This window comes from Phasianus colchicus, chromosome 8, assembly GCF_987193195.1.
Source record: "Phasianus colchicus chromosome 8, bPhaCol1.hap1.1, whole genome shotgun sequence".
Classification (NCBI taxonomy): domain Eukaryota; kingdom Metazoa; phylum Chordata; class Aves; order Galliformes; family Phasianidae; genus Phasianus; species Phasianus colchicus.
The window spans coordinates 24,608,549-24,621,951 of NC_143443.1; the positions used below are offsets into that span (position 1 = coordinate 24,608,549).

The 13,403-nt window shown below is 43.6% G+C and overlaps 1 protein-coding gene across 1 annotated transcript in view; it reads right to left on the bottom strand.

Moving 5' to 3' along the window:
* The window catches only part of COL17A1 (collagen type XVII alpha 1 chain), a 60,239-nt gene that overhangs the window by 3,769 nt on the left and 43,067 nt on the right, over positions 1-13,403 (bottom strand). The window contains exons 29-52 of the mRNA XM_031597514.2: positions 13,111-13,173; positions 12,744-12,779; positions 12,298-12,369; positions 11,906-11,932; positions 11,205-11,240; positions 10,622-10,657; positions 10,310-10,390; positions 9,371-9,406; positions 8,591-8,671; positions 7,374-7,427; positions 7,205-7,246; positions 6,381-6,437; positions 6,166-6,225; positions 5,623-5,649; positions 5,497-5,538; positions 5,295-5,351; positions 4,888-4,935; positions 4,191-4,304; positions 3,814-3,951; positions 3,159-3,242; positions 2,332-2,460; positions 1,226-1,315; positions 594-707; positions 106-258 (exon numbers count right to left, since the gene is read on the bottom strand). Of these exons, the coding sequence (XP_031453374.2) occupies positions 106-258; positions 594-707; positions 1,226-1,315; positions 2,332-2,460; positions 3,159-3,242; positions 3,814-3,951; positions 4,191-4,304; positions 4,888-4,935; positions 5,295-5,351; positions 5,497-5,538; positions 5,623-5,649; positions 6,166-6,225; positions 6,381-6,437; positions 7,205-7,246; positions 7,374-7,427; positions 8,591-8,671; positions 9,371-9,406; positions 10,310-10,390; positions 10,622-10,657; positions 11,205-11,240; positions 11,906-11,932; positions 12,298-12,369; positions 12,744-12,779; positions 13,111-13,173 (1,677 nt within the window). The remainder of the gene's footprint in view (positions 1-105; positions 259-593; positions 708-1,225; positions 1,316-2,331; positions 2,461-3,158; positions 3,243-3,813; positions 3,952-4,190; positions 4,305-4,887; positions 4,936-5,294; positions 5,352-5,496; positions 5,539-5,622; positions 5,650-6,165; positions 6,226-6,380; positions 6,438-7,204; positions 7,247-7,373; positions 7,428-8,590; positions 8,672-9,370; positions 9,407-10,309; positions 10,391-10,621; positions 10,658-11,204; positions 11,241-11,905; positions 11,933-12,297; positions 12,370-12,743; positions 12,780-13,110; positions 13,174-13,403) is intronic.

Consider the following 13,403-nt stretch of genomic DNA (forward strand, 5'->3'; position numbering starts at 1 on the left):
CACTTCTTCAGGAAAGGCTGTCTCAGCTGCAGCAGAGCCAGCAGTCTACACAAGGCAAAGCATAGCTAGGGACATGTGCAGAAGGGATGGACAGTGTTTCCTTACTCTTCAGGTACTGGATCAGCTCACTCCTGAACTCATCACTGTGGGTGATGTCAGCATAGGACAGGAGGCCGGTTCCTGAGAAGCCTGGTGGTCCTGGAGGGCCAGGAGGGCCAGGTGGGCCCTGGAGGCCAGAGATAGAAGAGTATCCAACACCTTGAGAGATAAAAGAATGATTTTGACAGTGAGAGAACAAGGACATTGCATGGTGAAGCAGTTTCAAGCACAACCGGAAAGAGATGGGGGGAGAAATGCCCCTTTCAGCAAGAAGGAAAATGTTGTGATATGTAATACTGATAAAACCAGGACATGTGGATAGGAATCTTAAAAGTTTAAAGGCTCCAACCCTTTTCAGCTGATGTTGATGAAATTTTAAGTGACCTTGTTCCCAGTGAGCAGTCAGAGGCCCTAATAAGCTAAATCTCAGGCCCAGTACCTCCAGCACCTCTAATCAAAATCTCCCTGCCAGCTGAGAAAAGCAGGTGCTTTACTTTGTAGGTAAGCAGAGATGTCCTCCAGAGAGGTGCCAGATGATCCAGGGATCCCTGGAGGTCCTGGAGGCCCTGCAGGCCCAGGGGGTCCAACAAGACCACTGAATTCAGAATCTGCAAGACACAAGGAAAGAGATGTTATCAAAACCACTGCAATCCTGATGAACTTTCCTGACAATACAGATAATGCCAACTAAAACCAAGCATGAGATACTTTTTTCTCCCCAGTTCCTAGCACAGCCTTCCTAGAACATCTCACTTCCTTGAATTGAGATGTCATACATGGAAGTCAGAAGACCCCAAAGAGTGTCAAAGTCCATATTTTCAAATATGGAACCACTTTTAAAAAGTGACATAAGAAGCTCTTGTATGCTACCACTCTCCACAAGATCTCAGGATCTGTCTGCAGCCACTCACTGTTTCTACAGCTCCTAGCAGAGCACAGTGCTGCTCCTAAGGCAGAGGTGATCACTGGAGACATATAGAGGGTTATCTGTGGTGACAGCCCAAGGGGGAAGTTCTGCACTTAGAAATGAGTCATTTGCAGGTAAGGGATGGTGGCAGTAAAAAGCCTGTAAAAAGATCCTGTGAGTGTGTAGGAACCTGTATCAGGGATCAAGAAGTTGGCTTACTTCTCAGGTATGCTGTCAGTTCACTGTAAGATATGCCTGGTGATCCCGGAGGCCCAGGCGGTCCAGGGAGTCCAATGCTCATACCAGAACCTACAAAATCAAACATACCCAACAGCATCATGTTATCACAACAGGCTGTATTGTAGTGTGGACAGACAGGCTGAGGGTTCACTTGCAGGCAATGCAGGACAGCCTTCTGCACCAGCCATCTGTGCTAAGAAGCAGAGCTTAAGCCATTTTCTTGTTGGGAGTTAAAGTTTGCCCCTTAATCCAAATACAAATGTACACACAGACAGGCAGGCGTCAGGCTTCTTCCTCTGTTCTTAGCAAGAGCTCAGCATGTTTCATGAACCTCCAACATTATGCCTGCCAGGACATGCAGCTCATCTGTGGAGTCAGACATACGTGCTGCTTTCCCTGTGCCTGCTGATCTGCAAGTGGCTCCATCGCAAAATTCTGCATCTTTGTGATTTGATTTAATGAAATGTCACTGCTGACAAAATGGAGTTTTTCTGCTTAAGCTGTTGGGGTGCTGCTGTTAAACAGCATTTACCTTCCTTCAGAGTCAAAAAGCAAATGCCTATCATCTTTGGAGCAGGTCATTGATGGAATCTGGTCTCCTAGGGTGGTTCAGGGAGACTGAGCATGGTCCAGGCTGCTTCTTCAAGCAGGCAGATGCCCTATCAGGATTTGACATTTTAGCACTCTTGTAGAGGATGCTTCAGACTCCTTTCTGCCCAGTGGTTCTTAAATGCCATATTCATCCCTTTACAGTCAAGAAAATGAAGCACAGAGATGGAATCTGTTTCACTTTGAAGTTAACTTCTCTTAAAAAGGCATAGACGAGACTTCTAAGTTGGCTAAGATGAGGTAATGTCCCTATGATCAGTTTTTAGCAAAGCAAAACTCACTTCTAGTGTCTGTGCATAACATCTTAGATGCAGGACATCTTTGTTCTTTTAGAAGTCTATCACAACCCCTGTGAGGAGGTCTCTGTACTCAGGGATTCGCTCAGTCAACATGAGAAGATCTTTCACTAACTGCACAAGCTTTTTTGTCAGCTTCCAAAGGAACAGAGAGAAAAGCACACTAATAAAGACAATTACTTGTCAAGTAGCTAATAAACCGTCTGGTCAGCTCATCATAATCCAGTGACAGAGACATTCCATCTACTCCTGGTCCAGGAGGTCCTGGTGGGCCCCGGGGTCCAACTAGATACTGACGAATTTCTTCTCCTGCAAATAGAAGAGATATTTTAAGACTATCCAGCTGTTTAAAAAAAAAAAATAATCAAGTGTGAGGAGTTCCCTGTCTGTGAGCTGAGACCCAGCACATTAGAGAAATCACCAGAATATACACATGCAAAGCTCCCTTCACCCTGCCCCTTCCTTTCTGACTGTCATCTGCCCTCCATATGGTATAAGCCCGCAACTGCAAAGCGTGTAGGAAAGAATATAGGGCTGGGTATGCTGCCTGTCTTAAAAACAAAGACATAGTAAGGCTTTGGGGTGGGCAAAAAGAGATGGGGAACCTTAAGAGACTGGGGGAATGGGAAAATGAAACCCCAGGCTTTAGTGGGAGACTGGGAAAAAACACCAGGAATTCCTTTAGAGGAGGGATGTAGACAGATGCCACCTAGAGAGTCAAGGAGAGTAGGACACTGTGGTTATAGCAGTGGGTACAAAAAGCAAACCAAGTGAACAAGTATAACATTTGGAAAGCATGCAAATTCAACAGTGTAAGACACATAAATTTGCCTCCAAAGGACTTGGAAGGAGACACTGCAGTTCACTGTGCAGCACCTATAGCAGGCCTGTGCCTTCTAAGGCAGCTGCTAGTAATCACAATGGGAGGTGGGAGACAAGAAGGAAAGGACAGGCAACTGCTGGGATTCTTTATCCACATCTCCACATTTCTCTTCACAGTCACTTACTCTGCAGCATGTTCAAAAGTTCTTGGTACAAAACAGATGTAGTTGATACTGAACTGGTAAATGACTGATAATGATCTGAAGAGCCTGGGGAATGAAAAGGTTTTGTGTTAGGCAAGATCAAGAGAAGACAGAAGGTGAAGAGGGGTAGAGGAGGAACAAAGGAAAGCTGAATTAATCCAGTTTAGCTAGTAAAACAGGCTTCCCATGCAGGACAACACAAATCAGTTGCAGTTTCACATAGCATGGTCATTTCCACAGCAGCGTGATCTCTGCTCCAAGATTCTAAGCTGCTTCCAAAAGCACTAGGAATTTCATCTACTTTAGGAGGGCTCCAAGAAAATAAGACAGCACTAAAATCTGACACCACATATAAAACCAAATACAGCCACTTGTGCTTGGGACACGGGGACATTAAAGATTCTAACAGCTAATGTTTAATGTGAGACTACTTAAACAGCAACTATTAGTTAATCTAAAGGTTCAGAGGTCACTTCAGCTGTGTGAAGTCCTGGGCCAAGACATGCAAAAGTCAGGCCTGAGGAGCTGCAACTTAAAGGCTGTTGTCAGTCCTCATGTTCTGTCTTCTTGTACAAGCTTAGCAGAGAGTGTTACCTAATACTCTCAGAGTTTAACAGCACAGGAGAATGATGCTTACTTGTCATATAGCTCATAACACGGGTAGCCAGCTCTGCAAAATCAAAGTTCTTCCCATCTGCAGTGGTGAGGATTCCAGGTGGGCCAGGAGGGCCTGGAGGACCTTGGGCACCAGTCAAATAATGCCTTACATTATCACCTAGGAAGGAAGTCCAAGATATGCCCACATCAATGGGTGAAAATGATGGCCAGATACACACTACTAAAATCTTTTCCCTTAGGGAAAAATCAGGGCCAATAAAAGACAGTTCTGCCAAGGCTACAGTAGGCAATGGCAATCAATAATACTCAACAAAAATAAAGCCAGAGCAGTAGGGCTGCTGCTTCTAACAGGAGAGTGACAAGGGGCTCAGGGAACAAAATCCTGGTTATACTTACTTTTCAGGTAATCAGTGACATAATGCTGAATCTCTTGAGAGGAACTTCCACCTGGGCCAGGAGGACCAGGCGGCCCAGGAGGACCTGGGGGTCCCTGAATTTGTCTGGATCCACCTACAGAAAATATTGTAAGGAAAGTTTTTGGCATGTCTGCATTAGACCAAGAAATGCTAATGGATGCTTGCAGTGAGCCCTTCCCTCTTCTGGGAAGAGTTTTGGGAATGAACTATAGAGTCCTTCTATCTCCAAACACAGTCTAAACACGAACTATTAAGCAGTGTAACATTTTCAATTCATTTGGCATATTATCATTCAGCCTACTCAACTTTGCAGAGCTGAGCCCAGAAACCTTCCTGGCTTCAGACAGATAGATAGTGCACTCACTTTGTGCACTAAATGCAATGCAGAAATATGGATAAAGATCCAAAAAGCACTCAAACTCTTTAGGTTAACTCCACTGCTTCTAATCCCATCTGGCTCATAGAAAACCAGCTTATGGACCTCCTAACTGATCACCACAGCAAGGTGTAAAGTGGGCCCTGCATGACTCCTGTCACCACAGCATGGAGACACCTCATGTTTCTTAACGTTTTGTACACAAATCCAATCAGCATTAAATTGACATCCACATTTCCATAAATCTCCACCAGCAAGGTCAGCATTTCCTGATAATATCAGAGCAATGATAGCCTCTTACCTCGAGATGTTCCTGGGATGCCAGGAGCGCCTGGGACACCTGCATCACCTGGAAACCAGAGTGAGGGAGACAGACAATTATTTGTAAGCGTCACTGCATCCTCTAGACCTGGTTTGTAAAACAGCTAAGCTATGTGCCTGTCACTAGACAGGCAACCCCAAGTCCTTGCAATAACCAATGACTAAATTGGATTAACAGCTTGCTGGGGAAAAGCAGGAGAGGCCACAGCAGCCACCCAGGGCCATATACTTGAAGAAACTCATTTGCCATGCTTCTATCGTGCCTGAAAAGGCATGGGTGGGAATAGCTCTAATTCTCTAAAGACTAGGTTGCTCCATTCTTCAGTTTTAACCAGACACAACTGTGTGAGGCCACTAACACAGAAAGAAGGTAGATTTTAACTTCACCTTTAGGTCCTGGTGGGCCTGGTGGGCCTGGAGGTCCCTGCATGGTGACTGTACCACCTGTCAATTGCAAAGGAGAGTCAGAAATTCAAAGGTATAAACCACGTGGACAAAATTCTGGCTCTACCAAAACTGAGTTAGATTTTGCCCCTGGCTTCAGCTTATGGATAATGTATTCAAATGAGGAAAAAGGGTACAGACTGACCATGAGAAGAAAATCCTGGAAGGCCAGGTTCACCTGGTTCACCTGCATAGAACACAGAAAAGGAAGAGGTGTCATATATACAAAACTACACTGCACCTCAATAACAAGCCCTGGAAGCCTCCTTACCTGTGAATCCTCGTGGACCTGGTTCACCTGTGAACAGGGAAGCAGAGGCGCATTGTTAGCTTTTTTTTGCTCTGATTTGCAATAGCATCTCAGCCCACACTGCAGAATACTCTCATGGCCTTCAATTTGCAAGGCAGAAGTGGGTAAAGGGAGTAGATCCAATTTTTTCCTGCCAGGCAAGAGCTGAACTAAGATTAACAAGGCCACCTCCTTACACTGACTTACCAAGTTCATGCTGTATTTTAAAAGAGATTGTTCCCCATTGATCCCCTTTAATGGCAAATCTGAAGTTGTGAATGCTCCTGCATGTCACAAAGTTGGAATCTGAAGAGAGCAACTGCCTTGAAACCAGCACTACAGACTAACAAATTTCTTTGAAAATGACTTTTTTTTTTTTATGGAAGCAGGCAGGAGTCCTATTTAATGATCATTCTTATAGCCACAGAAAGGCAGGAGAGTTTCTGCCTCCAATTGCTTCCCTCCTTCTTTTCAGTCTGTAGTGTTGTCACCCACCCAGTATCTTGGTAAGGCAGTGGGACTCACCTTGGTCTCCCTTTGGGCCTGGTGGACCTGGTGGACCAGGCGGGCCGGATACAAATGTTTCTGTAATTAAAACAAAAACATTTCTTTATGAAAATGAACAAGACATGATACAAGTTTCCTTTGGCTCCACCTGTTCACAACCAAGGACAGACTGGAACCAAAACAAACAGGGCATTCTCAGGGTACAAGGGAGTGAATGAATCTGAAGAGCCTACCTGAGGTGGACACTGAAGATCCTGGTCTCCCTGGTGGGCCTGAAGGTCCTGGCAATCCTATCAAGAGACACAAATAGATTTCAGGAAGAAAAAGCCTCAGTAACATGAATACATCAGAGCTGCTCCATCTCCAGCCATGGACATAACTCAAATATTTCCAAGTACAGGATAGTATCATTGTTTTTTTCCATGCATACCTATCCATTCTTGCTAGTTTTTTTCATTATCATCTGCTATCACGAAATGTAGGACAGAGAAACTTGCTTCCTTGTGATGCCTATCCCAGATGGCCTCTGTTTCACTGAGAGGGAAAGTTCATAGCCTCACCTGTTCCCCTTTGCCACTGATTAGAGAGCAAGGAATGGGGTTATGCTCCTATCTCATGCCCTCCTGCAGTATTCTCTTCTGGCTGTGTAAGATAAAATTACCATTTTGCTACAGGAAGTGGTGTAAGGATGTGTTCCTTGTGATCAGTGCTGCTACATCTGTCTCCAGCTGGAAGTTAAGGCCATACAAGAATGAAATACAAAATTATCTCGTGTTCTATGGGGATATGAGCACACTGAGCATCTTCCCTTTATGACTCACTAGTCTGTCTAGCAAATCTTGTCCAAAGCAAATCTCATCCCTCGGGCAGCATCTTACTGCTGTGAAACAGCATTAGTAAGAACCCATCGCTGTGGGAGATTCCACTTCCAGTATAGTCAGTCCTAACAATTTCCAACATGTCCAAGATTGTTCTATGACATTCTGCAAAGCACAGGGCAGAGGCATTGAAAAAACCACCCACTTTCCAGGGATGTTTCAGAGAAACAAGCTCTTACCTGGGGGACCACGAGGCCCAGGAAGTCCCTGCACAGATTCACCTGACAATGAAATAAACATAATTGTTATAGGGTATTTACAGAGCCAACAGTAGTGTGTAGAGCCCAGAAGTGTGCTGAGGTGGTGGTGTGTCCCTCCTTACACACTGATTTCCGCTATATTACGTACCTGGTGGTCCAGGGGGACCTGGTGGTCCTGCTCGCCCTTGTATATCTCCCAACACTGTGCAAATGAAACACAAAAAAAGAAAAAAATCATTGCTGTGAAGCTACTGTTGTTATGGAAACAGCTGTTGTGTTGCTGATAGAAGTTTTTACCGTCAACAGTGGACTCAGGTAGGACCTGGATGACCTAAGCCAAAGTTGAGGCAGAGATGGGAAAGGAGGGATGTTTGGTTACCAATACAGGGCTTGGGACAGAAAGCAAAATACAGTGCTGAGCAGTCTGGAAGCATACTGAAAAAATGGGAGGTAACCTCTCAAGAGAGCAACAGGTGCTGGGGGAGAGAGCAAAAGACTCAGACTCAAACACAGTAGAGAAAGTGAGAAAGAACTTTCAAGGAGAGGAGAAAGGAGACTGTTACACAGCTATCATTTAACAAGTATCTGCACCATGTTATCTTTATTGGAGACGGATCTTCACCTTTAAGTGGAGGCACAAACTTAAAGCTCAGTGATGCAGAGGTCTAAAACTGCATGAGGGATGGGGTAGTACAGCACAGTCTGGGATTTATATGACCTCATTCTGGTGCACAAAGATGGTCATTTGGCAAGTATCATTTATGGTTTTATGCCCTTCTTTGCCCTGTCTCTTTTGCACACTTACAGAGGTCCTAGACCCTAGGAATACTGATTTTAAGTGCATCACATATCTAGAACTGCACAGAGCAAGCTGCCTCAGGACACTGCTAAACCATTGTATTCTGCTCTAGTAATTACCATCTTGAAACAGCATTTGTTCTCCGGTGAATTCACCCTCTAACTTGCTGAGATATTCTTATTTCCTTCCTTCTCTGTTCTTCAGGTTAACATGCTCTTTTAAACTGGTTCTCCACTTACAGATGGCTCTGTATTCATCCAACATAGGGAACTGCTCTATGCAAACATGGTGACCAAAAGGCTAAACTGAGGCCCCACTGATTTTCTATTTGTGTCCTGGGCCAGGTACCACCTAGTTAGTTTTGAAAATACTTTGGGATGCACAGATGAGAAGCAGGGCAGAAGAGAAGGTATGTGGTAGCATCCGCCACCAAACACATGCACACACACTTGCCCTATGGCCTGCTGAGGGGAATGAGGCAGATGCACCTCCTGTTAGCTTTAAGCAGGCCACAAGGCATTCAGCACCTGTCCAAAAAAAAGGAGTAGAAAGCCAGGCCCACTTACTCTGAGATGCCAGTGATGAAACTTCTGTCCTGATAGTTTCTATCACAGCTTCACCTGCAGATCCCTTCTCACCCCGTGGACCTTTTTACAGGAGAAGAGGAGAAAGCAAACTAGTTAACAGAGAGAGGCTGACACTTTGTATCCACTCCTCCTTCCCCTGACAATGGGTTCAAACTTTGCTGATGTGAACTGGGAGCCTGAACTCAGTCCCTGGGTCTGAGGGACACTGGACTCAAACGTGGAAATGACTAAACAATTTGCTCTAACAGAATCATAGAAAAGTAGCTAAGAGCTCTTAGGAGAGTCAGCTCTGCTCAGGCCTTTCCAAACAGATGTCTACCTAATTGACAGTAGTTGCAATGACATTATTGCCTATTTTGCTCTAGTTTGTTCTTTCACTTCTCAAAACAGCAGGAAGCATCCAGCCAAGCTATATCCCCTGCTACAGGAAGGCAACCGCAGCTGAGAAGTGCAATAGAAGTGCCAGCCTCCAGAAAAAATAACAAGAAGAAAAGAAACAAACATTTTCAGCTTTCACATCACACTGGTTTTCTTACTATTTCCCCCCTCCCCCTAGAAATGGGGGGGGAAAAAAAAAAAAGGAAGAATGGAAATTCTTTAAAAGATTAATTAAACCCAATAATGCAGTAAAATGAACTGAAAAGAAGAAATCCACAAACAAAAGGGAGTGAGATTGCGTCAAGGGCTTAGAGACTACAAACAAAAGAAAACTGATGAATTCCATTTCCATAAGGAGCAAAATCAGAGCTGATACGGTACCTTGTTGTCCAGGGAGACCAGCTGGCCCAACAGGACCTAGTTTCAAAGTTGTTTTTTTTTTTTAAAAAAAAAAAAAAGAAAGAAAGAAAAAAAAAAAAGATTGTATTAGGTTTTCCTGGCTGTATTTTATAGCAGCAGAAGAGAATCAAAAGGTCTTTTATAAGAACAGAAAATAGAATGTATTTGTTTGCTCAATTAATAGAATTGCTATGGGGATATGAACTCATCAGTGCCTCATCATGTATTACTTGAAGCTCTGGAAAAGAGGCTTATTATCCATCCTCTGGCAATTGATGTGCTCAGTGCCTCTTGGACTGGGGAAATTACCAGAATAGCACTGACCACAACAGAAATGCAACAGATTGAACCCTCCTCTTGCACTGTCTGCTGCAAAGTCTTGATCTACCAAACCAGCTCCAGGATTAGCTCCAACTATACAGCTGGGAGAGGCACAGAAATGCCATGAAAATCAAAGCCCAGTGGGACTTCTGTTGTCTTGAGATCAAAGACTGGAAAACACATACTGACTTCAATTCTAATGCAAGGAAAGAAATCAGACATAAGCTTGTTTTCCTGAGAAGCAATAAAGTTTGCATTAAGTTGCTGAATTTGACCTCTCTCTAGCTGGTACTCATCAGATCAAGAAAAAAACAACACAGTTCCCTATTTTTTTCATCTTTCAGCCCTCCCTTTACCCCACTCCTTTGTGACAGTAACTCACTTCTCCCCTGGGGCCACTGTCTCCCTAACTCTGCCTGAGATATTGGTCTTTCTGCAGGGAAGGGTGAGAACCATGAGTATCTAAGACTGCTTGAGCAGTCTTGCCTCCCAGACAGGGTAGCATGGAAGAGACAATACTGCATATTAAATTAAAAACTGGATACACAGCAATGTAAGGTGCCTGCAGGAAAAAACTCTGCAGAGGAGCAGCTTCCTTACCTGGAACACCAGGAGGTCCAGTAGGACCCATTGGTCCTGGAGGACCTGGTGGGCCTGGCAGAGCAATAGTTGATGAACCCTCTGAAACAAACAGAGACACTTGTACACATACAATACACACACATGCCGCAAACATGTAACAAATCTGTTCTCAAGGAATGATCTGACAATCTGTAGCATATGTATTCTCCCAGTACTGAGAGCTGCCAGTATGGGTCTGGCACACAGTCAAGATTAATTTGGAGGGGATAATAAAAAAAACAGAAAATTGTCCAAAAGTGGAAGTGTTTGAACTCTCACAGCAGTACATACCAGCACTTATGACTTTGCCTGGAGCTCCAGGTTCTCCTAAGAAAAGAAAGAGATAAATATGAACTTCATTTTTGGGAAAGAACTGTCACTAGCTCAATTATATTGTCTTATCTCACTTATTAAACATGTGATTTCTATTCTCTTTGCCCTTGATCTCTCATCTAAGAAATCGTATTATTAGAAGGTCATGGAGGAAGTAAAAGAGCCTGCTTAATCCAGAGATCATTCAGACTCTCTGATCTTTCCAAGCACCATATATGCCAGAATAGACAACGGGCCTAGAGTTATCAGAGGCAGGTGCACAACTTCCATTGCAGTTACCAGACACCATACTCATACATCCAGGGTAGAATGGATTTCACTAAGGTTTTCTCTTCCAGAGCTATGCTGAGTGCCTCAGCAGACATCCTGCATTTCATGTTTGGTCAGGGAGGTTCTGGCTATTGCTTGTTCCACAAACCTCCCTTTTCTAAAGCCACTAGATGCCACTGTTGATTCAGAGACTGGTCAACAGAACAGATAATCCTCTCTAAAATGAAGTGCTCAGAAAGAAAACAAGTATTAAGGAAGAAACAAATCTCACCTTTAGCCCCTGGTCTGCCTGGGTTGCCTGGAAGTCCTAAAATTCAGAAGAACAACAACTTAAAATAAATAGTAGAAACATTGTTTGTTCAGTTTTATTCATATACTCCAGTGAGCTTCACTAATAGATTTATAGAAGGCATTTCCTACTCCAGAACCTGGCTTTCAGCATTTGTAAGCAGGTTGTGTCTACTTCACAAGGTGGAGGAATTCATGGTGGACTGAGCTGGTCCTTGGGCAGAAGTAGGGGCTTCCCGTGTTTCACTGCTCCCTAGGTTTGCCTGTAACTTCTCACAGATACTGCTTCCTTTTCAGAGGCTCCTGTATAAATTCCCTGGTGATTTGGCCTCCCCCATACTATTCTGCCTGTGGAACATCACATCCTTTTTTCCATTTCTACTACAACCCCCCCCCCCCCTCTCTGTTACTGCTGCTAATTACAAGGATTTTTCAGTGATACACAAATTAAACACATGCTCCAAGGCTCTGCATTCCTCAAAACTTATGCACCAACCATAAAATCTATCTCGAAACCAAGGGAGATGCAGAAACCTTGGGATATTACTTTGGAAGCCCTGAGTTGTAGAGAGGAAAAATTAGAACTTTGGTTTTTTTGGGTTTTTTTTGTTTGTTTGTTTGTTTTTGAGTCCATATCAAAAGTGTATCACTGACAAAAAACTGGAACATGGTGGGAAAACCTACCTGGTGGTCCTTGGGGTCCTGTGAGACCTAAGTGGGAAAAAAGGGCAAAAAAATCAAAGATTTCAAAACAATTTTTCAAACAAACTTTGGGCAGGAGGAAGAAAAGGCAAGCTTACATTTGCTCAAAATCACAGCAAACTAGTGGTGCAAGCCAGCTTAGCACCCGGTATATAAACTGAATGTTGGCTTCTAGCAGCTGAAATTCTTGTTTGCAGTGTGCACAATCCTGAGATCACAAATGGTCTAGGATGCCCTTTGTATTTTATTTTCATTGCTTCCTTACACTACAGAGGTCCTCTGCCAGCATTAACTTCAAAATAAGACCAGAAATTTTTGACAGAAATGGATTCCTGACCAAGAAAACATTGTTTTTGTTCTCTGTATGCTTTTACCTGGCTCTCCTGCATCTCCAGAAGGACCTGGAGGGCCTCGGGCTCCTGGCATTCCCATGAGACCTGGTTCACCTAGGAATATAATCATGTTAACGACCTGTAATTCACTGATATATAATCTACCAGTTCATTCAAACTTCATCACCAGGCATCCTGCAGCACTCTATCTATTGTATCCTCATAGCCAAGTGAACAGTTTCAGCATCATGTACTTGGAGATGAACAGAAAAGAGTTGCGTAGCGAGAATAATTCTGTCAGATTTACAGCCAGCTCCATTATATGTTGTATTTCCATGCTTGCAAGGTTGACTTTATATAGTTTTTCTGAGACAGTGAGACATATCCCGCAGCATAAATCTACTGCCACCTCCTTCCATTCCTTTTACAAATCAGCCACCAGCTATGTCAGAAAGTATTTGCTCTTCTACCTCAGAGGAACCTCTTACCTTTTTCACCTGGCTGTCCATCACGGCCAGCTTGTCCTGTTCAAAGAAAACAGACTGTTAGGAACTGGTGAAATAGTACCACAGCTGCCCTGTCCTCCTACTATGCAGAGTACAGCCTTAAACACAATAAATCTCATTGCATTTGAATAAAACCTTAGCTGTAATTACTGAAGATCCTGAAAAAGTTCACTTGAAAGTGTAAGGTCAACTTTTTGAGCATACAGACTAGTTTTAGCTATTTAGAGAGAAGACTGGTGATCACTATCAGTGATTCCACTCCCAAGTTCTTCCCTCGTTTGGACTCATAAAAACAGATGCTTAGTAGAAATTACAGTGGCCAAAAACACAGCTATTTTCTGTTACGCACCTGCAGGTCCTTTAGCCCCTGGCTCTCCTGGAGGACCAGGTATGCCTCTTGAGCCTTGTTCACCTGCAATTAGATGGCATAAAAATGAATCAAATCTTGGTGAAGACATAATTTATGACTGTCAGTAATACTTGGTGCTTTGCAATTGCAAAAAGCACTGATAGGATGTTCAAAGTTTGTGATTCATGACTTTGTCTGGACATTAGAAATGCTCAAGGGAAGTGAATGCACTGCATATAAAGGAGAATTTCCACCCACCAAAATTAAGATTGTTACCAAGGATAGGATCTATT